At 41.1% G+C, this 25,322-nt stretch overlaps 1 protein-coding gene across 3 annotated transcripts in view; it reads left to right on the top strand.

Moving 5' to 3' along the window:
• LOC117449932 (protein-serine O-palmitoleoyltransferase porcupine-like) overlaps window positions 1-17,607 on the top strand; it is a 32,574-nt gene extending 14,967 nt beyond the window's left edge. For all 3 annotated transcript variants that reach the window (XM_034087871.2, XM_034087870.1, XM_034087869.2), the window contains exons 8-13: window positions 7,620-7,720; window positions 8,611-8,687; window positions 9,175-9,238; window positions 9,840-9,925; window positions 11,030-11,140; window positions 17,001-17,607. In XM_034087871.2, coding sequence (XP_033943762.1) covers window positions 7,620-7,720; window positions 8,611-8,687; window positions 9,175-9,238; window positions 9,840-9,925; window positions 11,030-11,140; window positions 17,001-17,102 — 541 coding nt within the window. In that variant the 3' untranslated portion in view covers window positions 17,103-17,607. The remainder of the gene's footprint in view (window positions 1-7,619; window positions 7,721-8,610; window positions 8,688-9,174; window positions 9,239-9,839; window positions 9,926-11,029; window positions 11,141-17,000) is intronic.
• The last annotated feature ends 7,715 nt before the right edge of the window (window positions 17,608-25,322 follow it).

Raw genomic sequence — 25,322 nt, 5'->3', positions numbered from 1 at the left:
GAAAAGTATTCTCATCAAAATATAGTGAAAGTAGCGACAGTAAAAGTAGTCGTTGTGCAGATTGGTCCATTTCAGAATAATATATCTGATATGTTTTATAATGATTGATCATGAAAGTGTTCTCAAAGCTGGTGAAGGTGCAGCTAGTCTGAAGTACTTTGTAGACTGCAGGGTAGCGGGTGGATTTACTCCAGGTGGAACTAAAGTCTGATTCAACACTTGGTTAGATTTCACATCATTCATCCACATCTGTAAAGTAACTAAAGGTATTAATACATGCAGTGGAGTCAAAGTACACCATTTACCTTTGAACTGTAGAGGAGAAGAAGAACAAAGTAGCAAAACATTGAAATACTTAAATAAAGTACAAGTATCTCAAAATTGTACCCAGGTAGGCCTATAGTACTTGAGTTTATGAATTTAGTTACTTTACACCAGATGCCATAAAGATAGAAAGACTCAGCCTTGCACAGAGGCATGACAATAGATTTTCAAAATGCTCAACAGTGCTGCCAAAATTATGAACTGACTGCTACACAATTAAAATAAATGCTTTTATATATTTCTATTAGATGTGACTCTTTAGCGTTTCTGTTATTATTAACACTGCTGCTTTAGTTGTTTTGACTGCTAAAATCCTCTGTTATTCCTCATTTTAAAGCCGATATTCTGTGGGGTCGGGGGGCTCGGATCCTTGTCACCTTTTCCATACCTGATGAGTTTGCATCCCTGATAATACTTAGTAAGGAGGCCATAATATTTTTGACTCATGGCTGAAGTTAAGTTTCTCCAGCTCTCCCCAGGTTGGCAAAAAAATGCATCAGATTGATGCTTTAAAATATGGAATATTCAAAATGTTCTTCCGGGGGAGCATGCCCCCGGACCCCCCCTAGAGGGATAATATCCTTCTCACCTTTTTCACCCCTGACCCGTTTTCATGCCTGATAATAGTAAGGCAAGGCAAGGCAAGTTTATTTATATAGCACCTTTCAGGACCAGGCAATTCAAGGTGCTTTAGAAAAATGAAAGACATTCAGATAAAGGCATTTAAAAACAGTAAAAGATAATAAAAGAAACATTAAAACAAAAACAAAAAATGAAAGACATTAAGAAAATGGCATTTAAAATCAGTCATTAAAAAGAAAAGCTAATAAAATAAAATAAACATTAAAAGATAAAAGTTACAGTGCAGTCTAAGGGTGTGTTCACACCTGCCTTGTATAGTCCGGTTGAATCGAACCCTGGTGCGTTTAGCCGCTTGGTGCGGTTCATTTGGGTCTGTGTGAACGCAGTCCGAGACCTCTTAAGTGAACTAAACAACCGGACTCTGGTCCGCTATAATAGGTGGTCTCGGAGCGCTTGCTTGTGAACTCTGGAGCGGTTCATTGCTGGTGTGAACGCAGTCCGCACCAAAACATAGGAAGCGCAGTATTTACGTGTCACAAGAACGCGGATATCTTCAAAAATCTTTAGCGAAAGAGTCTTTCAAGACATCCGCGGTTGTTTAGTTAAAGAGTAAAGCAGAATTAAGTGTTGAACAGTGTCGTGTAAAGTAAACATTCTCCGTCAGCTACATAAAAGTAAGAACACCTGTCGTCGGTGAAACACCCCTCCTCTGCAGAACGTCTCTCATGGATAAGCAGGAAAAGAACACCGACAGGCTGATCAGGAGCCCGACGTGAAGCGGAGGGATCTAGATCGGCATGAAGGTGTTCTTTTCCCCATAATGACCGCGCTGCTGCACATTATGCCGCTTATTACATGGCCACATTCTCAACAAAGTAACGACATGACTCCCAATATTAATTGAAATGCTTTTGTGGATTTAGAAAATTATTTTATTGATTTAAAAAATAGTTGTATGTATTTAAATGTACATGCATCCGCTAAGAAAAATAGTCCGTTGTTACTGTTTGAACTAACGTAGCAACGGCAGGAACTGCTTCGATAGCGTTTTTGAGGAGCTTTTTGATTACAGATTTGAAAATCGTTGCTTGCTTTAAAAGTAGCACAATTCATTATGTCAAACCTTGGGAAGTATCTAGATATCCCTGCCCTAATGCCAAAGTAACTGGCAACTGAATATGTGTCGCCGTCTGACCTATGTCTGGACCGCTGCGTAAAAAGGAGGGTTTCTGCCCGTTACTTCTCCGCTGTTTTCTTGTCAGTTAGTTTCAGCCAAACTGTATACAGTTAAATCGAACGCACCGATGCTCCATGGCGGAGGCTCCGCTAGAAATTGCCGGGATTTGCGTTTGTACCCCCTTAATGTCTGACCAATGGTTGAACAGCATTTCCGTGCACATGACTTGTGTTTAAAGTTTATAGTCCCTTTGAGTTTTTGCCAGTGTGAACGCAAACCGAACCTTCTGAAAAATGAAACAATGTAACAAACTGTGGTCTGGTGCGCACCAGAGAGCGGACTATTAGGTGTGAACACACCCTAAGATATGAATAGTTCAATTATTTGGGTTCTTGATTTTTTATTTATTCACAGAACCTCCCTTTGGAAGGCCAAATTAATGCCATCCATAGTTAGTATATCTTTAGATAATTTGTTTCGTAGATTATTCGGGCCAAGTACAATAACTTCAGTTTTGGTCGTGTTTAACATCAAAACGTTTAAGGTCATCCACGTTTTTAAGTCCTTAAGGCACAGTCTTGAATTTTATTTAGATGATTAATTTCATCAGGCTTGATTGATAAATATAGTTGAGTATCATCCGCATAACAATGAAAGTTTACAGAATGATTCCTTATAATATTGCCTAACGGAAGCATATATAATGTGAACAAAATAGGTCCGAGCACTGAACCCTGTGGCACTCCATGGCTAACTTTGGTTTGCGTGGAAGATTCATCGTTAACATGTACAAACTGAGAGCGTTCAGATAGATAGGACCTAAACCAGCATAAAGCAGTTCCCTGTATGCCAACTAAGTGCTCTAGTCTTTGCAATAGGATATCATGGTCGATAGTATCAAATGCAGCACTGAGATTGAGCAAAACAAGAATAGAGACAAGTCCCTTGTTTGAGGCTATTAGAATGTCATTTGTGACTTTAACCAGAGCTGTCTCTGTGCTATGATGTGTTCTAAAGCCAGACTGAAAATCTTCAAATAAATCATTGTTTTTTAAGTAATCACACAGCTGTTTTGCGACCGCTTTCTCAAGAATTTTTGAGAGGAACGGAAGATTAGAAATAGGTCTATAGTTGGCTAAAACCTCTGGATCGAGGTTGTGCTTTTTAAGAAGCGGTTTTATCACTGCTACTTTGAATGATTGTGGAACATAGCCTGATAATAAAGACATATTCATAATATTTAATAAAGAAGTGTTAATTAATGGAAAAACTTCCTTCAACAGCTTAGTTGGAATTGGGTCTAACATGCACGTTGATGGTTTAGAAGAGAGAATCATTGAATTTAATTGTTCAAGGTGTATGGCTGAAAAGCATTCTAGTTTACTATCTAGTGTAATATTAGAACTTACGTTTCCGGGAGCTGTTGATAACACTATACTGGCCAAAGGCAAGAGGTCATTAATTTTGTTTCTAAGAGTAACAATTGTATCGTTAAAAAAGCACATAAAATCATTACTACTGAGTGCTATGGGAATAGAAGGCTCAATGGAGCTGTGGCTCTCTGTCAGCCTGGCTACAGTGCTGAAAAGAAATCTTGCATTATTCTTATTCTCATCTATTAATGAAGAGTAGTAGGCTGCTCTCGCTTTATGCAGTGCTTTCTTATATTCATTGAGAGTAATATGCCAAATTAAACGAGATTCTTCAAATTTAGTGGAACGCCATATCCTTTCAAGTTGTCTAGACTTTTGCTTTATTTTGCGGGTTTCGGCATTATGCCATGGAGCTAATCTATGTTTAATGTTCTTCTTTTTCAAAGGAGCAACAGAGTCTAATTTTATTCGCAGCGCATCTGTAGCACCATCGACAACATGATCAATGTGGGGTGTTGTACCTTTTGTATAAGTTTCCTCCCCTACATGCAGACATGCTATCGAGTTAAGTATTGGTGGAATCTCTTCCTTAAATGTGGCTATAGCACTAACAGATAGGTTTCTTCTGCAAGAGCTTTTGACTAATGCTTTGTAGTCTCGTAATAGTACTTAAAAAGTTACTAAGAAATGGTCGGATAAAGCAGGATTATGCGGTTCGACTAATAGTTGCTCAATTTCAATACCATAAGTCAGAACAAGGTCGAGAGTGTGATTATAGCAGTGGGTTGGTTTATTTACACTCTGACAGAAAGCAACAGAATCTAATATAGAGTTAAATGCAACAGTAAGGCTATTTTTATCATCGTCAACATGAATATTAAAGTCACCTACGATAATTACTTTATCTGTTTTAAGTATTTAAGTTGATAAAAACTCAGAGAATTCTGATAAGAATTCTGAATAAGGACCTGGTGCACGGTACACTGTAACAAATAAGATTGGCTGCAAAGTTTTCCAGGTCGGATGCGTAAGACTAAAAACGAGGCTTTCAAAGGAGGTATAATTTAATTTTGGTTTAGTATTGATAAATAGACTTGAGTCAAAGATTGCTGCAACTCCACCTCCTCGGCCCGTGCCTCGAGCAATATGAGTGTTGACATGGCTGGGTGGAGTGGCCTCATTTATGCTGACATATTCTTCATGTCTCAACCAAGTTTCAGTGAGACAGCATATATCAATATTATAATCTGATATTAAATCATTTACTAATATTGCTTTAGATGCTAGAGATCTTATATTTAAGAGACCACATTTAATCTTCCTGTTTTGTTGCACTGTAGTAGTTGTTACATTTACTTTTATTAGGTTATTATGACACCTCTATTAGGTTTTACCTTAAATTGTCCTTGGGCAGACACACACACCGTTAATATTGGGTATTTTATTGGGTTCGGGATTCCTTTGGATGACTGCCTAGAAGAGAGCGCAGAGAAGCGTGTAAGACTGCGACTCCGCCTCCTGCTCTCAACTCCACTTTGTCATGGATTAAGTCCCCAAAGCCCTGAAATGTTTGCCGAAATGAGATCTGCACCTTCCAAAGTAGGATGAATGCCGTCTCTCTTAATCAGACCAGGTTTTCCCCAGAAGGCTGTCCAATTATTTACGATTTATTGACCTTTCAAAAGCGGTTGACACCGTCGATCATCACATTTTAAAGCAGAGGCTAGCCAGTATAGGCATGTCCAGCCATGCAGTAGGGTGGTTGTAAACTACCTCTCTGAAAGGTCCCAATGTGTTCATTTTGATGGGCTGTCTTCTGATTGGTTGAACATTGCTAATGGTGTTCCTCAAGGTTCTGTTTTAGGTCCACTTTTATTCTCCATCTACATCAACAGTTTAGGTGAAAATGTGGATGAAGCTACTTTACATTTTTATGCGGATGATACCGTGATGTACTGTGCAGGTCCCTCGATTAAGGAGGCTGGTGTTAAATTACAGGCTGTTTTTAACATTATTCAGACTCAGCTCTCTGAACTAAAGCTTCTTTTATGATGAGAAAACCAAGGTAATGCTCTTTTCTAAAGCTAAAAAGACACCAGAGCCTGTTTTAGATATTGTAACTACGCAAGGAATACAACTTGAAGTTGTTGCCTGTTACAAATACCTTGGTATCTGGCTTGATGATTGTCTCACTTTTAAACTTCATGTCAATAACCTGCTTAAAAAGCTGAGGGTTAGGCTAGGTTTCTTCTACAGGAACAAGTCCTGTTTCTCGCTTGAGGCCAGGAAAAGGCTAGTCACTGTGACCTTTTGACCTGTGCTGGATTATGGGGATCTGATGTATATGAATGCACCTGCCCATTGCCTGGTCAAGTTAGATGCTGCGTATCACAGTGCACTGAGATTTGTGACAAACTGTAAAGCAGGGGTGGGGAACCTTTTTCCTCTCAAGGGCCATTTCAATTTTTACAATATCCTCAGAGGGCCGTACAAGTTATTGACCTCTGCTTAAAAAAACTAAAATCACAGCCCATTCATTTCATTCTGTGCAAAGAAAAAGCAACCTCTTAATCCAGATATCTCACCATGACTCGCGTATGCATGCATGTGCAGGGTGTGGCGTGCTCCCCTGGGAAGATTTTTTTTTAAATGTTGAAGTTAAAAGCATCAATCTGGTGCACTTTGAGAGCAACATTAGGAGATCTATGGACACATCTCTCAACACCCAAACACAACTGTAAGCAGATTTTCTTTTAATTTATGGATATTTGCCAAATCACTCCCCTTTCAAACTGTATTCTTCTTTATTAATAACTGTCATATAGTATTTTATACCTGTTTACTTTATTCTCTTATTTTTTTTATAACTATAATGATCATATAAAGATGTGCCTTTGCCTCACTGGTTGTAGAAAAAGCTTCTTATATTCGTTAGCATAGCTAGCTAACCAGATGCTAATGATAACAACACAGTTATTGACTGTCTGATCAGTGTGACAGATGAGCAGAAACTGTGGCATGTGTATGGATTTATCGGTACTGCAATTTTTGAAGTGCTGGAGTGGCGTTCTGGTGCTCTCCGTCAGAACTGCACCCCTGTCAGTCGAGACCACAGTCTATGGTCGAGACATATACCACGTGTTGTGTTCAAGGACCCTGACCTTGGCCAGGAAAAACAGGCACTCGCTTGTTTAATTTTTTTGCGGTCTAGATTTCTTTCATTTTTTTATTTTTTGCGTGTGTTTATAAATTACCTCGAGGGCCGTACCAAATTGTCTCGCGGGCCGTATACGGCCCGGAGGCCGGAGGTTCCCCACCCCTGCTGTAAAGCATTAAGCCATCACTGTACCCTGTATGCAAGGGCTGGTTTGCTTTCACTAACTGTACGGAGGCTCAGTCACTGGTACATTTTTATATACAAAGCCATGTTAGGGAAACTTCCATCTTATATCTGCTCCCTGATCTCACGGAGAATTGTAAGTGGCTACTGCCTGAGATCGAATGCTGTGGTTTTATTAAATGTGCCAACTGCTAGGACTGTCTTAGGGAAGACAGCTTTTAGATGCAGCTCCTCTGTCTTGGAATAGTCTGCAAATTAAATGGAAACTGAACAATCTGGTGCCACTAAATGTTTTTAAAGCTCGGTTGGATGCTACTCAATCGGAAACTATTGGTACCTGTTTATGTGGATAATTATGTAAATGATGCTGTATGATGTCCTTTTGTTGTTCTGTTTATGCTTTTATGTTTCATGTGGAACTACTTGAGCAGGTCTCCCTTGGAAAAGAGATCAATGATCTCAATGGGATTTATCTATATAAATAAAGGTTTAAAATTAAATGAAAATGAAGTCACCAATAATTCACTACAAAGTTCACACCTTTTTTGCAGTCTCTCAGAAATAAAACCTGTATTTCTTAATAATTGTACATGTTTGGATTCCCTTTCCATATGAATTAGTTGGAAAATGTTTTCTAATAATGCAAAAGTGATGCTTTTGTGCTGTGTATTTATATATATTTTCCTTTTATTGGTCTCCGTTATAATGTCGTATTCCTCTTGATTGAAGTTGGCGGTATGCGATCGGTCCATTTAGTGCGGTAGAAGAAGAGTGAAATGATGAGTTACTGGTCATAAAATGTGTGTCTGTGATTATTGTGCAGGGACATGAGTGTGGTGAAGCCTCTCAGTGTGGAGATGCCCCGCTCCATGGTGCTGGTGGTGACTTCCTGGAACATTCCCATGTCTCGATGGCTGAAAACCTGTAAGTGCGTACATCTTCAGAAAGATTCAGTCCTGCTGCCCCACACACAAAACCTGCTGGAGGCTAACGTCACTCACTGATTCATGGAGGGGAAACCTTTGACAGACAGTCATGATCCCCAGAGGATGATCCCCCTTTTAGTCTAGTTGCTAGCAGTGTGAACCTGGAAATGTTGAGTACCCCAAAGTTTTATATTGGAAATGTATAGTAGGGTCCCCAGCACATAGAAACTGCCCGATGCTAACTGCCATTTCAGATCCTGAAAATGTCCCAAATGCATTCCGCTATCTCCAAAACCACAATCGGTCAGACCATTTACTTACTATTGTTGACATAAGCTATAATGTTAATTGCGCAACTTAAGCTAATTGTGCAAATTGCCCGACATATGTAAGTTAGCATTCAGTAGTTTTTATGAGCTGTGGACCCTACTATACATTTCTAACATACAACGTTGGGGTGCTCAACATTTCGGTTCACAATAGGACTCTATGAGCTGCAAATAGACTATCCCCTTTCCTCTGTTGCTCCTATCAGAGGTCTTCCCTTATACATACACAACACATGTCAACATCTTCCTGTTCTGTTGAGAGCAGTGTCATATGTATAGCTGCATAACTTGATCAATCGGAAGAAAACATTTAAGCAACCATTTAGAAAATCAGTTCATGGTTTCAGCTTCTTAATTAGCAGTAATCCTAATAGTATCTGCTTCCAGCTACTCTGAGGTCATACATACTGTATATTAGAATACATTTAAAACCTTGTGGTTTTAGACAAAAACAAGCACATTGATCATCACTCATTTTGTATGAACATGTTTTATGAAAGATGCTGTACATTATAACCTCAGGATGTTGTGTTTAATGCGTAATGATCCATGTTTTCAGATGCCTTTAAAAACGCCATGAAACTGGGGACTTTCCCTGCCATCCTGGTGACATACACAGCCAGCGCTCTGCTGCACGTGAGTGACGGGAAGACTCTTTTCTGCTCGCCACTTAACAGTGTTAGGGGTATTGCTTGTATACTTAAATATACTTTTAATATGATTTTAGGATGTAGTTTGTGAACGTATGATATACTACAATGGCTGTCAGGTCACATGACACAATAACAAGAGGCTCAAACATGATTTCTTCCATCTGCGGGTCAGACAAATAACACTGGGCCTGTCAGCGAATCAGCATTAGGTACCAAGTACTTTTCCCAGGAATAGTTCCGATAGTTCCTGGGATTTTGCGTTCACGCCAAAAAGATCTAGAACTATATGTATACACAGTAATATATATATATATATGCAGATGTATTTGTTCATGGCCTCTCTGTGGCCCTATAGTGGTTATGTCCAAATTTGAATATGTAATTGTTGTTTTATTTTTAGTAGTCTTGTATGTTTGTTGTATTGTGACTGGATTTGGTTTTGTCAACCCCCCCCCCCCGTGCTCTCTCAGGGGCTGAGCTTCCACCTGGGCGCTGTGCTGCTCTCTCTGGGCTTCATTACATATGTGGAACATGGTACGGTGAATGCACTCACTGAACCGTGTGTGTGTGTGTGTGTGTGTGTGTGTGTGTGTGTGTGTGTGTGTGTGTGTGTGTGTGTGTGTGTGTGTGTGTGTGTGTGTGTGTGTGTGTGTGTGTGTGTGTGTGTGTGTGTGTGTGTGTGTGTGTGTGTGTGTGTGTGTGTGTGTGTGTGTGTGTGTGTGTGTGTGTGTGTGTGTGTGTGTGTGTGTGTGTGTGTGTGTGTGTGTGTGTGTGTGTGTGTGTGTGTGTGTGTGTGTGTGTGTGTGTGTGTGTGTGTGTGTGTGTGTGTGTGTGTGTGTGTGTGTGTGTGTGTGTGTGTGTGTGCTGCTTGCTTGCTTGCTTGCTTTGTTAATAGGAGTTTTCAAGAGAGAACGTTGATCTATTGAACAGAACTATTACTGTTATCGCCAGTCTTTAGTTTTTTGTAAAACAAAGGCAAATATGTTCACCTTATCATGACCTCTGTAGTCAAGAGGCTAAAGAGGACTACATTTCCCATGTCGGTCCTTGTGTGCTCCCCGCATGTGTGATTGCCTTAATGGGGTTTGGTTCTCACACCTCAATGAACAAGGCTGTTGATTTTTCTCATCCTCAGTTCTGAGAAAAAAGCTTGCCTCCATCTTCAGTGCCTGTGTCCTCTCCAGGCCCTGCCCCCCCGACTGCACCCATCAGCACAAGAAGGTACAGCTTCGCTCAAAACAGACCTGTTGTAAAGCAGCTCTGGCTGCCATGAGGACCAGTTTCAGGGGAGTTGGTCTGGGCCGCGGACGGGTCTGCTGCAGACTGGAAAGCTCCCGGAGCCAGTTGTAATGTGTCATATTGGGCTCTACGCATATCATTTTAAAGATAGATTGATATAAATGAATCAGCATAAGAATGTGTCCTCTTTTAACACACTTTGATCATCACACCCTCATCTATCTGAAGCCTAAATAGTGTTAAGATCATAGATTTGAACTGACGATGTTGTGGAGCTCTCTGCACTCGGATGTGTCTGCTGAGGCCCCCAAACTGTCTCATGGTAAATGTAACCGTTTGAAAGTGTTCCAACGTTCACCCTGTGACTTGTGAGGGTACATTTCATAACGTGCAAGTACTGTTTATCCATTGCAGAACACATTGGAGAGGTTCTTTTGCAAAGCCTGTTATCTCTGGTGATACTTAGCATTCTGTCTGTATTTGTTTTGCACACGGGGAGTGTCAAACAGGCGTTTATGTATTCGTTGTAAGATTGGCTTTACAAATGAACTCTTGATATATGATATGTAGGAAGTCATATCAGAGCGTTTCTCCTTCTGTCAGTTACACGTATGTGTCGAGGTCTCTGTGAATGACCTGTCGAGCTTAGTGTTTATAAATCCTAACTGTGCAGAGAAACAGCTGCAGGTGGAATATGAATGCCTATGGTACATTTTATATTTTTCAACTTCAATCTGACGGTGACAAACCAGGCCGGCAACTGAAGAGGACAACTTGAGACCACAGTGCTTTAACAGCATTGCATCTGTTTCAAACTACTGTTACTACTAATGCCAATTGTAATGAAATGATAACACTTTCTACATTTTTAACATTTGAATAGATGGCTAAATAAAAGACAATGTTTATTACAGATGAATGACTAAATAATGTTGAACCAGTGGTGAGCTGATGCTTCTTTGGGTCTCTTAGAGTTACCGAGCAAAGCCTTCTTCTGGTCTGAAGAGTCGGGCCAGCTTCCCAACAGAATATCGAGGGTTACAATATTGTGTCTGTTTCACAGTTATCTTCTCTTCATTCGTGCAGGACTACTGGGTGATGTTGCTGAACCTGGTTTTCAGCCTCCTGGCCATCTTCCACCTCACCTACCTGGGCTCTATGTTTGATCCTGGTCTTGACGAACAGGAAGTAGAAGAGGTGAGAGCAACTGGAGGATAAGGAACATTAACATACTGTATTAAGCAAGATACAGTGCAGGTCACAGAGGCTCATGTTATAAGTAGAAGGCTGGGATCAAGACATGTTAGTAGCTGGAATGCTTTTATTTGAAAACATCTGTGCACAAGTGTCTTACTGAGTTAGTGAGCGGAGAACTGCTGACAGATAACGGATGGATGCTTTCGAACTCATTTGAGTTCAGGTTCCACATACGGCCACATTTGATCTCATGTGGGCCTGACCAGTAACGTCATGGCAGAATAACCCATACATAACCACAACTCCAAAGTGTCCCCTTTGGTTAAGTGCACCAAATACATATCTTTTTACAAACATTACAACCTGACATTTCTTAAGTACAATTTAAAAAATGTAATGACTGTTAGAGATCACACTGTATCTACAAAGACACAAAACTGAACACTATAGGATTTTACTTTATGATCAAAACAACTTTTCAAGATCTTGAAATGATGTAACATTCATTTCCACAGGTGTGCAGTAATCCTGACGCACCAGCATAACAGCTAATGTGGGAACTATGAAGGAAGAAGTTTAAGTTATCCCCCTACCTTGTAAATGTATACAATCTCTCTTTATATATATATATATATACGGTCCTGTATTCTAAAACGTATATATATATATATATATGTGTATGTTTGACATCCCTGCTTTAGAATACAGGACCGTCTCTGATATTAGCCTAATCCAGTGGTTTTCAAACTGTGGGGGGTACTGCAGGGGGGGTACTGCAGGGGGGGCACGGGAAGAAATTGTAAACAAACACTGCTCGAAAATAAATCTAAATGGAGACGTTTTTAACACGGCCGTCAGTTAAAAGAAAAGTGGATGAGCCTACGACAAGCCCTGCAGCAACTAAGCCCAAATCAAGAAGGTATGATGAGTCATAGATCTCCCTTGGCTTCACATCTAACGTGGTATGTGGGCAGTGGCGGCGCCAGGGTATGGCTGGGGTAGGCTACAGCCATACCAAGAAATGGCTTGGCCCTACCTTAGCCCGACCATGAAACATTATGTTGAAGTAGCATGTTGAGAACACGGATTGCGAAAATCTACTGGTGGAGTCCACAACACACAACCTGATCCTGCTGTAACAACAAGTGCACGTTACTGACGCAATATGGCTGAGACCATTCAGGCTTATGCTAGAGGGGTGCAAGGAATAGTCTAAGTAGTGGGGGAGTTGTATACACTAAAGGTGTGGAAATTCTCTCGCGTTATAATATCAGCGCGGTCAGATCAAAATGCCTCCGAATGCAATTTGAACAGACCTACAGCCAATCAGAGCAACGTACCGTTGGGTGCATTACTGCATTATGCATTACTGATACGTCACGTGTTCACAGTGGAAAGTCCCCAAACTCGCGCCGAGTAAATTGCAGACAGACAGCAGAATCTCTAGGATTAATTGTATATTTCGGATGGATAGATTTGTTCTTAAACGCGCTCGCATTGAGGTACAAGTCGAACAGGTGCCAGAGTCACACGACCCACCTGAAGAGGGAATAGTGAGTTTTGAATATATTTTGTAATATGTATGACAATAGAGACACAGGCCACCTGTGTGCTGTGTCTGTCTCTCTCTGTTTACCTGTGTCTGTGTCTCTCTCTCTGTCTCTCTCCCTCACTCTCCCTCTCTCTCTCTCTCTCTCTCTCTCTCTCTCTCTCTCCGTGTCAATTCTATATGCCAACTTTTCTTGTTTCTTTGTTGTAACAACGTGGAATTAGCAGAATAGGCTATTGTATTGTTTAACTCACACCTGTTGCTCTCGATGTAATTTAGCTGATAAAAGGAGACTAATAAAAGCCTCACGCGTGCGTTTCACTGTCAAGGGGTGCGATATAGCGTGTATGTAATTACATTACAAACACTGACTTGAGCCCCACCACTGTATGGGTTAGCCCTACCATAGATTACCCAACAAAGATACTCTGGCACCGCCACTGTGTGTGGGGAGGAAGGACCAGTGTGTGTCCTCTGTTTCAAAGCCTTAGCAGTAGCGAGCATGAAACCAAACAAGATGACACGTCACTTGGAGACCACACACCCCAATGATGTGAACAAGCCCTTCGATTTCTTTCAGAGAAAACTACAAGAATATCGTGGTCAGCAGATCTGCTTTGTTAAAACAGCATCTGTCACATCTAATGCTCGACTTGCCTCGTATAAAGTAGCATATCATATCGCCAAGTCTAAAAAACCACACACCATCGCTGAGAAGCTCATACTCCCTTGCGCTATAGATATGGTTTCAACTTTAATGGACGAAGCAACTGCCCAGAAACTCAAAGCCATCCCCTTGTCCGACAAGACGCATTGATGACATCTCAGAAGGCATGAAAGAGCAGCTTGTTGAGAAAGTAAAAGACAAACACTTTGCGCTCCAGGTAGTCGAGGCTACAGACACGTGGATACAGATGAGCTGAGCGAGGATTTGCTCTTTTGCAGCTATGTCCGAAGGAGAGCAACAGCTGATGAACTGTTCAAAATAATGGACACCTGTCTGAGTGAAGCCGGAATGAAATGGGAGGACTGTGTGGGGATCTGCAGACGGTGCCCGGGCTCTGGCAGGAACACGGCTCCAGGCGCTCATCAGAGCAGTGTGGACGCCTGTGTGATACACAGAGAGGCGTCAGAGCAGCTGAGTCCGGAGCTTAGTGCCCTTTTGTCCCGTGTTATAACCACCGTCCATTACATCAAAACAAGACCACTGAAAGCTCGTCTTCGTTCCGCACTGTGCGAGGGGATGGGCTCCGAGTACACAGCTGTTCTTTTTCACAGCGAGTCCCGATGGCTCTCTCGCGGAAAAGTGCTGTCCAGGGTGCTGGCGCTTAAAGATGAGATCAGAATCTTCTTGGAGGAGGAGGCGAACGATCTTGCCAGAAAGTTTAATGATGAACACTTCCTCATGAAACTGGCCTACCTAAGCGACATGTTTGTGAAGCTAAATTACATTACATGTCACTTGTTAGACGCTTTTATCCAAAGCGACTTACATACATTCAGTACTGTGGACGATCCCCACAGGAGCAATGTCTCAGGGACACAAGGACATGCTGACTGCAGTGGGACTCGAACCTGCTATCCCCTAAATCAGGGGTCTCCAACACGTCGATCGCGAGCTACCGGTAGCTCGCGGGCAGCTTTTCAGTAGCTCGCCGCTCGATTATCGATTATAGCGTAGTAAGGTTGCTTCTTGATTTTTCGGCCGCGGCCGGACAATAAAGTTTTTTTATTTTAGAATTGTTTCTGTCACACGAATATCAAATTGGTCCATGACGCAGAGATCAAGGAGCAGACGTGACAGCGGCTGGGCGACACCACACACGGAGCAGTCTGCTTTCTCCAGCAGCACCAGTCAGAACCAACGGCAGAATGACCCGCTCTGAATCAGGCCGCGTCGCTGCGGCTCAAACACACAGGGAGGGATTTGTGTTTTTGAAAAACACTCGTTATCGTCATGTCAGGTTTTTGGTGGATTTAATCAAGTCTTGGATCGCAGAGTATGAATGTCCTCTTGCTATTTTCAGTTAAATACGCGTGTAAAGTTTGTGAAGGCAGGAGGAAAGCTTCCGCAATCACCGTCTCCTCTCCGTTCCTCCAAGCCCCGCCCCCTCCTGAAAATAACTACTAATAAGAGTGACAGGCTGATAGTGACCTGATAGAAACGTTATTATTCACTTAATCACTGATTGAGATGATGAAGCTAACTTAATCTCATACATTCATGGGATTAATGTAACAGACAGACAGAGAATGTAAGTGTGCACCCACATGCAGTATTTTTGTTTTTATAATGCTGTTGTAAATACTCCTGTTGCCTGCTGTGTTCAGACTTAAGTCCTGTGTGTGATGCCTCATTCAAGACATTAGTGTCCTTTTTTTAACAGAAGACCGTTGCTTGAAGCTGCAGCTAGACTGCAGCACTATTAGTTTTTGAGGATGGTAAAATGTCACACACAGATATAGGGAGGCTAGACCTATACAATTGATTTATTATGGCTTATAATGTCATGTCAACACGAAGAAGAAGAAAAGATGGCTGCACTGTTCAGTGTCAATCCTGTGGAGATGGAGATGGAGGTTATAAATCTCCAAAATCATGTTCAGCTGAAGTCTCAGCAAAACTCACAACATTTCTGGAGCCTTGTACGCCCAGAGAACTATAAGAACATCACCAAGCAGCACTGAACCTGTCTGCTTTACGTGGCTCTAATTGCCTTTGTGAAGCAGCCTTTTCTGGCATGAATGCAATCAAAATCTAGAACAAGACCGACTGATGAACATGTAAATGACTCTATTAGAGTGAACCTGAGTGGGTCCAGCATACACCTGTATGGTAGACTCCATGCAGCGCCAGTTATCTCACTGACTGTAAAAAAGAGTGAATGCACTTATTTTACACGTGCCATAAGATGCTTGCAAGGTGGTGATTAAGGCGATGTATTTACTATGTGGGCCATAAGAAGAAGTGAAAACATTGTAATTTGCTCTTGGACATTTATGTGAATCTTCAGTGAAGTACTTACTATGTTGTCCATATTAATACGTGAGAAATTGTCGTTTTCTTGGACCTTGATGTGAAGTTAAGATTTTAGATAAGCTTTAGGTATTGATTTCACAAAAAAGTAGCTTAATTCAACTGATGAGTGCTATGTGAATACATGTAAGCGATGCGATGCAAGTAACTCTTGGCCACTTTCATTTTTTCAAAGTAGCACTCAGGTGGAGAAAGGTTGGAGACCCCTGCCCTAAATGAATTGAATCTGCAGTTGCAGGGCAACAATACACACCTTCCACACAAGATACAATCCTTCACACGGAAACTGGACATGTGGGGCAGGAGACTAGAACGTGGGGATATCGACTCATTTGAGAATCTCAAGGCATTCATCGAGACCAATGAGCTGCAGAGCGCAGCGTTCCCATGTATGAGAGACCACATCGCAGCCCTGAAAGTCAGCTTCCAGAAATACTTCTCTGTGGGTGACCGTGCTAAAGACGACTGGATTAGAGATCCATGTGTTGCAACACCACCGACCACGTTCAGCACTGCAGGAGAGGAACAGTACATTCAACCATGAGGCTGCTGGTCAAATCCAGGACCATGGCTGGGTTTTGGGTTGGAGAAGGAGTACCCTCTCATTGGTCAGAGCGCTTTGAGCATACTGCTGCCTTTTGCAACATCCTACTTGTGTGAGACAGGCTTTTCTGCTGTTGCTGCCATCAAAACCAAATACAGATCAAAGCTGAACATTGAGAATGAACTGAGAGGCAGTCTCAAAACAACAGCCCCGGTTTGAGAAGATCTGCGAGGGACAGCAAGCACACACAAGTCATTGACAGGCTTTGTGTGGAATAGGAATTGTATAGTGATGTGATCGTTTGCAACCTGCAGTAGAAATAGTAGTTCAGTGTTCATTCATATATTTTCCTTAAAGACATTTAAATTTAAAAATCTATTTTTCACTTTTGTTCATGTGTAATCCATAATAAAATATAAAATGATAGTTGGATCTTTGTATCTTCTTATTATTAGCAAAGAAAATGTAATGTTTTTACAACAATATACAATTAATCCTACCAATATATTGGTAGGATTATAGATATAGGTATTTTCAATACCCAAGGGGGTCCCGACTGAAAAAGTTTGGGAACCACTGGCCCCTAATCCAATCAACGGCTTTTTTTTTCTCTCTGCAGTGACTTTTTGAGAATTGTATTTCAATGTTATAGTGATTATTGTTTCACAGCACCGACTGACGTGAGACAGAGGTGTGTGTGTAATGTTTTGTTTTTGTCTCCTGTTGACAGGGTTACACTGCCATCCACACCGTCCAGAGGTGGTCCGAACTGAACTGGGCCAGTCACTGGGTCATGTTGGCATGCTGGGTCTTCTACCGTTTGATCCTGTGACGTGACGGAAGCAGACACCACACACTTCAGAATGCAGTGGGTTGTGTGGGGAGGGTGCACAGAGGAACCACCTTATTACACTGTATGAGCGGAGATGACCTGCAGGAAATGATCCTTTGATTGCATTGCCAGTATGAAGCATAGAGCAACAGCAGGTGAACTGTATATACTGTACACACATATACTGTATGCTGTAGAATGAGTCTTGCTGTTATGTTGCTGAGGTCCTTCTCCAAAAGCATGCTAGCAGTTTAGCATGCTGACATGCATACTGATGAACATTTATTAAGGGTCCATACCATTTCATATGTTCTTCTGTTGCAACTTTTTATTACAGCTGCTATATGTTTGTTATTATTATTATTATTATTATTATTTCTTCTCTTAAAGGTTCATAACTGCAGATAGCATGGTGACAGACTGATAACCTGAACTCTGGTATTATATTGTTTTCTATCTTTTATTATAATCACCTACCTCATTAAAAAAACTTGGTGAATAATCATATTTATGTCATTTATTTTGTGCATATCATGGACCAGGGACTAATCCCATACCTTCACAGCTGAAGACTAGTTTGCTAGTCCTCCAATGGGCCTTTTTATAAATAAGAGACTACATGTGTTCCCTCTGAAGCAGCTGGAGTCTCCAGGATGCCAGTCATGATCTGACTTCAGTTGCGTTGGAAGGAGTTGCTCAGAGCAGGTTTGATGTAGGGTCATCTCACCACACCACATGGAAACACTGACCCACAGAAGCCATGTGCATTGGCGTTAATGAGTTATAAGAGCCATTTTATTGGAATGATTAAGCTTAAATAGTTTAGTTCCTTTAGAACATGGCAGCACTGAGATCTGTTCATCTGTCTGCCCAAAAGGTTACATTTCATTTGGTAACACTTTATATTAAGGTACACAAATTCTCCATCAACTAGTTGTTAATTAACATGCATATTAGTAGTATATTGGCTCTTTATTAGTCCTTATAAAACACTTTATAATGTAGGCCATTAGTTGAGTGTTTCCTCAATGACCCTCTAATTAGTGCTGATTTATTGCAAGTAAGGAAGTTGTTGTACATGAGTTTTGGTCTTAATATGCTCTGCTCAATATGGGCCAAATAAGACAATAGTACCACAAGAATAGTCATTCTCCCATAATAACAGCGGCAAATAACAAATATGATCTATTGTACACACACTTGTAATGATTGCACACTGTTAGTCTTGTCAAAAACACAATAACCACCTTTCACCTATTGTGTAAGTACATACAAGCAGGTCACACACAGTATGATCACAAATATATAAACTTTGTTAAAAATCTGTTTTTATTCAAACGTACAGGCTGCATTATGTGTTCTCAGCCTTGGAGAACCTTGACATGTTTTGGTGTTTGTTTGTAGCCTTTATTGAACCAGGTGAAGCCCCTTGAGATCAAAAGATCTCTTCTTCAAGGGTGACCTGCAGGACATTAGTTACACATGTAACATAAAAACAATAAGGATGACATACAACATAATGTACAGGGTACAGTTTACAAACTCTATTCACAGTGACAGGTACCATGAGTATCAGACAGCATGTCACCCAGCCAAGTTTCAAAGTGATGCAGGGGAACCAAAGTGCTCAGTTTTAAACTGGTTTGCAGACTGTTCCAATTTAGTGGAGCTGCACATCTAAAAGCTTTCTTCCCTAAGACAGTCCTAGCACTTGGCACATTTAATAAAACAACATCATGAGATCTCAGGCAATACGTACTTTCAATTCGTCCAGAGATCAGAGAGCAGATATAAAAAGGTAGTTTACCCAACATGGCTTTATAAATGAACATGTACCAATGACTGAGCCTCCGTACAGTTAGTGAAGGCAGACCTGCCTTGCATACAGGGTACAGTGATGAGTCAGTGCTTTACAGTTAGTAACAAATCTCAGAGCACTGATACGCAGCATCTAACTTAACCAGGCAATAGGCTAGTGCATTCATATAGACCAGATCCCCATAGTCCAGCACAGGTCAAAAGGTCACAGAGCCTTTTCCTGGCCTCAAGCGAGAAGCAGGACTTGTTTCTGAAAAAGAACCCTAGCCTAACCCTCAGCTTTTTAAGCAGGTTATTGACATGAAGTTTAAAAGAGAGACAATCATCAAGCCAGATACCAAGGTATTTGTAACAGGCAACAACTTCAAGTTTTGTTCCTTGCGTAGTTACAATATCAAAAACAGGCTCTGGTGTCTTTTTAGCTTTAGAAAAGAGCATTACCTTGGTTTTATCCACATTTAAAAGAAGCTTTAGTTCAGAGAGCTGAGTCTGAATAGTGTTAAAAACAGCTTGTAATTTAACAACAGCCTCTTTAATGGAGGGACCTGCACAGTACATCACGGTATCATCTGCATAAAAATGTAAAGTAGCTTCATCCACATTATCACCTACACTGTTAATATATATGGAGAATAAAAGTGGTCCTAAAACAGAACCTTGTGGTACACCATTAGAAATGTTTAACCACTCAGAAGACAGTCCATCAAAATGAACACATTGGGACCTTTCAGAGAGGTAGTTCACAAACCACCCCACTGCAAGGCTGGATATGCCAATACTGAGTAGCCTCTGCTTTAAAGCACCGGAGGAAAAACACCTCAGTACAGCCGCACTCGACAGGTGGGAGTAGGCCTCCGCAGATCGCAGGCAACTAAAACTACTACTTGTATAAGTAGGGATGACTAAAAGTTTGTAAGCAGGAGAGCTAGATGCTAACAGATGCTAACAGAATGCCAGATGCTAACAGGTAAGTGCGAGCCTGTAGAAATTGCGACTGCCTCCAATGACAGCGTAGATGTGACAGGGGTTCAACGGAGTGGAATGCAGCTGGTGTTCTGGGAAGGAGTAAGAGCATGTGTCTGAACCTCTCTTTAGTGGTTCATTAATAAAACAGATATTTCAACGTGTGCCTACTTTGTTCATGTACTGTTGAGGATCATTTCAGTAGTTGTGTTCTATAATGTATTTACAAAGTGTGAAGAGGAGGCAACTTTAGCTTATTGGTTATGAACAAGACTTCACTTTAAAGAACATATTCTTAGATAGACATACCTCATTTTGAGTTATTTAGACACAATTAACGCTTATAGTTTCATGTCTTGTTACATAAGAATAGATCATATTTGTGTTATTATGGGAGAATTACTATTCTTGTGGTACTACTGCCTTATGCGACCCATATTGAGCAGAGCATATTAAGACCAAAACTCATGTACAACAACTTCCTTACTTGCAATAAATCAGCACTAATTAGAAGGTTATTGGGGAAAAACTAGTATAGTATAGTATTCGTTTATTAGTCCCCGAGGGGAAAATGAGTTGCAGCACATCAACAGAGGCATTTAAAAAGTTAAGACAATACATCACTGACAACAACATAGACACAGATAAAAACAAACAGACATAAGAAAACCAGATATCGGCAGACATGACAAGGGGCCTATCGGCCGTCATTTGCGAAATAGGGGGAAGGGGTGTTGAAAATAATCGTTTCTACGATGCATTGCGATGCGGACGATGCAGTATCGATGCAGTGACGGAAGATAATCGGTTATCGCGTAGTAAAGTTGCTTCCTGATTTTCCGGCCGCGGCTTTACTATAACGTTTTTTCTGTCACTTTAATATCAAATCGGTCGGTGACGCAGAGATCAGGGAACAGACGTGACAGCGGCACAGCAACACCAAACATGGAGCAGTCTGCTTTATCCACCAACACAAGAACACCAGTCCAGAACCAACAGCAGAAGGACCCGCTCTGAATCACTCCGTGTCGCTGCGGCACAGGGATTTATGTTTTTCAAAAATAATCGCGTTACAATCATGTCAGGTTTTTGGTGTATTTAATTAAGTCTTGGATTGCAAAGTATGAATGTCCTCTAGCAATTTTCAGACGATATATACGTGTGTAAAGTTTGTGAAGGCAAAAAGGGAAAAAAAGCTTCCGCGATCATCGTCTCCTCTCCGTCGTTCCTCCAAGCCCCGCCCCCTCCCTGAAAATAATGAGTGACAGGCTGATAGTGACCCGATAGAAACTTTATTATTCACTTAATCACTGAGATATAATTAAGCTAATTTAATCTCATACATTCATGAGATTTATGTAACAGTAAGACAGAGAATGTAAGTGTGCACCCACATGCAGTATTTTAGTTGTTATATGTTGTTGTAAATACTCCTGTTGTGTTCAGACTCAAGTCCTGTGTGTGATGTGATGCCACATTCAGGACATTCAGTGTCCTTTCTTAACAGAAGACCGTGGCTAGAAGCTGCAGCTCGACTGCAGAAGCATTATTTATTTGTTTTTGAGGATGGAACAACTTCACACACGGAGGCTAGACCTATACAATTCATTTATTTTGGTTTATAAATTAATATCAAGACATTTATGTTATTGATTTCTGAAGCACTTTCTAAATAATAAAAAGAGAGTTCATATGTATTTACTGCATGTATGCATTGATGAAAAATAAGCCATGTGCAGTAATATAGAAAATTGAGGATGCAACGCATTGGTATGAATCGTGATGCATCGTGATGCACCGGGATATCGAATCGTTGACAGGATAATCGTAATCGAATCGAATCGTGAGACCAGTGAAGATGCACAGCCCTAAGTGCGTCCTATCCATAATGTATTCAGGAGTTTGATGGCTTGTGGGACGAAAGACAGCCTAGATCTGTTCTTTTTTAAATAAGGGGCACGATATCTCCGCCCGGATGGCAACAGTTCAAACTCTCAACTAATGGCGTATTACTTGTAGAATATGGTCATGTAGAATAAGGCATTAATAAGTGTTTTATAATGACTAATAAAGAGCCAATATACTGCTATGTATGTTAATTAATAACTAGTTGATGGTGAATTTGTGTACCTTAATATAAATTGTTACTTTTAATTTTAATACACATCTTGTTGTAAGGATACAGTGTAAGCTGCTTGTGACTTGACTTGGAGCCTTGTTGCGTGAGACATTATATTCTGCAGAAGTCTCCACGTTTGCAGTCAACCAAAGTAGCTTGTAAGTATGCTAACGGACAGAAGAAACACACGACTACATTACTCAGAGTTTGGCCTGGAGTACTGGGCCGTTTATTGTAACTGCGCATGCTCATTAGCATCACCACGTTTCAGGCACATTCTGATGATGTCATACACATGAACTGAAACATGACTTTGTTATTATACAAATATGCTCAACACCCCCACTCAAAGACATGTTGATAACTCTCTACAGTGGTACACAGAATCAAAATAAACAAAACAAAAGCTACTCTAGCAGTGTTCAATTTTTATACCTGCAATTTACATTACTCTCCAAACAAATACCCTTTGAACTTGTCAAATTGTGCCTTTGTCAACGGCTTGGTTAGGACATCAGCTACCATGTCTGCAGTATATAGGACAATATGTAATAGATATCTTCCCCTCAGCATGTGCAGATCGTACAAAATGGTATTTGATGTCTACATGCTTGCTTCTCTGTCTGGATACAGGGTTTTTGGATAGAGCTATTGCTCCCTGGTTGTCCTCATGTATCTTCACTGGTACATGTGGGCTATTACGGTCTACCCCTTTTAATAGCTGTACAAGGTACATGCTCTCTTGAGTAGTAGCCGCTAAGGCCATGTACTCGGCCTCACAGGTCGATAGCGCCACTGTTGGCTGCTTCCTGCTTTTCCAGGATATAACTGGACCATTTTCAGTTAAGCTGAAACAATATCCAGTTGTGCTTCTTCTATCATTTTGATCGGCTGCCCAATCAGCATCACTGTATCCCTCAAGCTTTAGGCTTTCCTCACTTTTCTTGTAATGTAGCTCTTGGTCTATAGTACCCTTTAGATACCTCGACAGTTGTTTTGCTGCAGCCCAATGTTGTTGTTTTGGTTCTGCTAAGTGTTGTGATAGTTTACTCACAATCCAGCTCAGATCAGGTCTAGTACATGTCATAATGTATATCAAGCTACCTACTATCTCTCTGTATCCTGTTGAATCGATAACTTCACCCTCAGTGTCAACATTTAACTTTTGCTCGCATGGAGTTGACCTTGGTTTGCACTCTGACATGCCAAACCTCTCTAGCATCTTTGCTATGTGTCTCTTTTGATCTCCCCCTCACTCTGTGTAAAGTCGATACCTATAGGAAGTGTTTAAGTTCACCCAAGTCTTTCATTTTAAACTTCCTCTTCAACATCTCTTTGACATCACTGAGTGAGCCGTTGTTATTGGCCGCTATAAGTAGGTCATCTACCCATATCAGCAGAATAACTCTTTCTTTCTCAGACTCTTTTCTATATACACAATGATCAGCATCATTTTGTACAAACCCATTCTCTGTAAGATGATCTGCAGTAACTTGTTCCAGTTTCGCCCGGATTGCTTTAAACCATACAATGACTTGTTAAGTTTGCACACTAAGTGTTCCCCTGTTTTGGATTCTGCCTCAAAACCTTCGGGCTGTTCCATATATACAGTGGGGCAAAAAAGTATCTAGTCAGCCACCAATTGTGCAAGTTTTCCCACTTAAAAAGATGAGAGAGGCCTGTAATTTTCATCCTAGGTATACCTCAACGATGAGAGACAAAATGAGAAAAAAAATCCAGAAAATTACATTATCTGATTTTTAAAGAATTTATTTGTAAATTATGGTGGAAAATAAGTATTTGGTCAATAACAAAAGTTCATCTCAATACTTTGTTATATACCCTTTGTTGGCAATGACAGAGGTCAAACATTTTCTGTAAGTCTTCACAAGGTGTTCACACACTGTTGCTGGTACTTTGGCCCATTCCTCCATGCAGATCTCCTCTAGAGCAGTGATGTTTTGGGGCTGTCGCTGGGCAACACAGACTTTCAACTCCCTCCAAAGATTTTCTATGGGGTTGAGATCTGGAGACTGGCTAGGCCACTCCAGGACCTTGAAATGCTTCTTACGAAGTCACTCCTTCGTTGCCCGGGCGGTGTGTTTGGGATCATTGTCATGCTGAAAGACCCAGCCATGTTTCATCTTCAATGCCCTTGCTGATGGGAGGTTGTCACTCAAAATCTCAATACATGGCCCCATTCATTCTTTCCTTTACACGGATCAGTCGTCCTGGTCCCTTTGCAGAAACACAGCACCAAAGCATGATGTTTCCACCCCCATGTTTCACAGTAGGTGTTCTTTGGATGCAACTCAGCATTCTTTCTCCTCCAAACACGTCTAGTTGAGTTTTTACCAAAAAGTTCTATTTTGGTTTCATCTGACCATATGACATTCTCCCAATCCTCTTCTGGATCATCTAAATGCTCTCTAGCAAACTTCAGACGGGCCTGGACATATACTGGCTTAAGCAGGGGGACACATCTGGCACTGCAGGATTTGAGTCCCTGGCGGCGTAGTGTGTTACTGATGGTAGCCTTTGTTACTTTGGTCCCAGCTCTCTGCAGGTCATGGACTAGGTCCCCCCGTTTGGTTCTGGGATCTTTGCTCACCGTTCTTGTGATCATTTTGACCCCACGGGGTGAGATCTTGCGTGGAGCCCCAGATCGAGGGAGATTATCAGTGGTCTTGTATGTCTTCCATTTTCTAATAATTGCTCCCACAGTTGATTTCTTCACACCAAGCTGCTTACCTATTGCAGATTCAGTCTTCCCAGCCTGGTGCAGGTCTACCATTTTGTTTCTGGTGTCCTTTGACAGCTCTTTGGTCTTGGCCATAGTGGAGTTTGGAGTGTGACTGTTTGAGGTTGTGGACAGGTGTCTTTTATACTGATAACGAGTTCAAACAGGTGCCATTAATACAGTTAACAAGTGGAGGACAGAGGAGGCTCTTAAAGAAGAAGTTACAGGTCTGTGAGAGCCAGAAATCGTGTTTGTTTGTAGGTGACCAAATACTTATTTTACCGAGGAATTTACCAATTCATTCATTAAAAATCCTACAATGTGATTTCCTGGATTCTTTCCCCACATTCTGTCTCTCATAGTGGAAGTGTACCAGGATGAAAATTACTGTACAGGCCTCTCTCATCTTTTTAAGTGGGAGAACTTGCACAATTGGTGGCTGACTAAATACTTTTTTCCCCCACTGTATATAGTGTTATTTGATCATATGTTTGCTACCACAAACATGTTCAATTATGCATTTTACTGTCAGCTCTTAACATAAAAATTATACAAATTTAAATATTAGACATGTGTTAAG

Source organism: Pseudochaenichthys georgianus, chromosome 7 (assembly GCF_902827115.2).
Source record: "Pseudochaenichthys georgianus chromosome 7, fPseGeo1.2, whole genome shotgun sequence".
NCBI classification, from domain to species: domain Eukaryota; kingdom Metazoa; phylum Chordata; class Actinopteri; order Perciformes; family Channichthyidae; genus Pseudochaenichthys; species Pseudochaenichthys georgianus.
The sequence above is the reverse complement of the archived record's forward strand: the minus strand, read 5'-3'. Positions and strand labels throughout refer to the sequence as shown.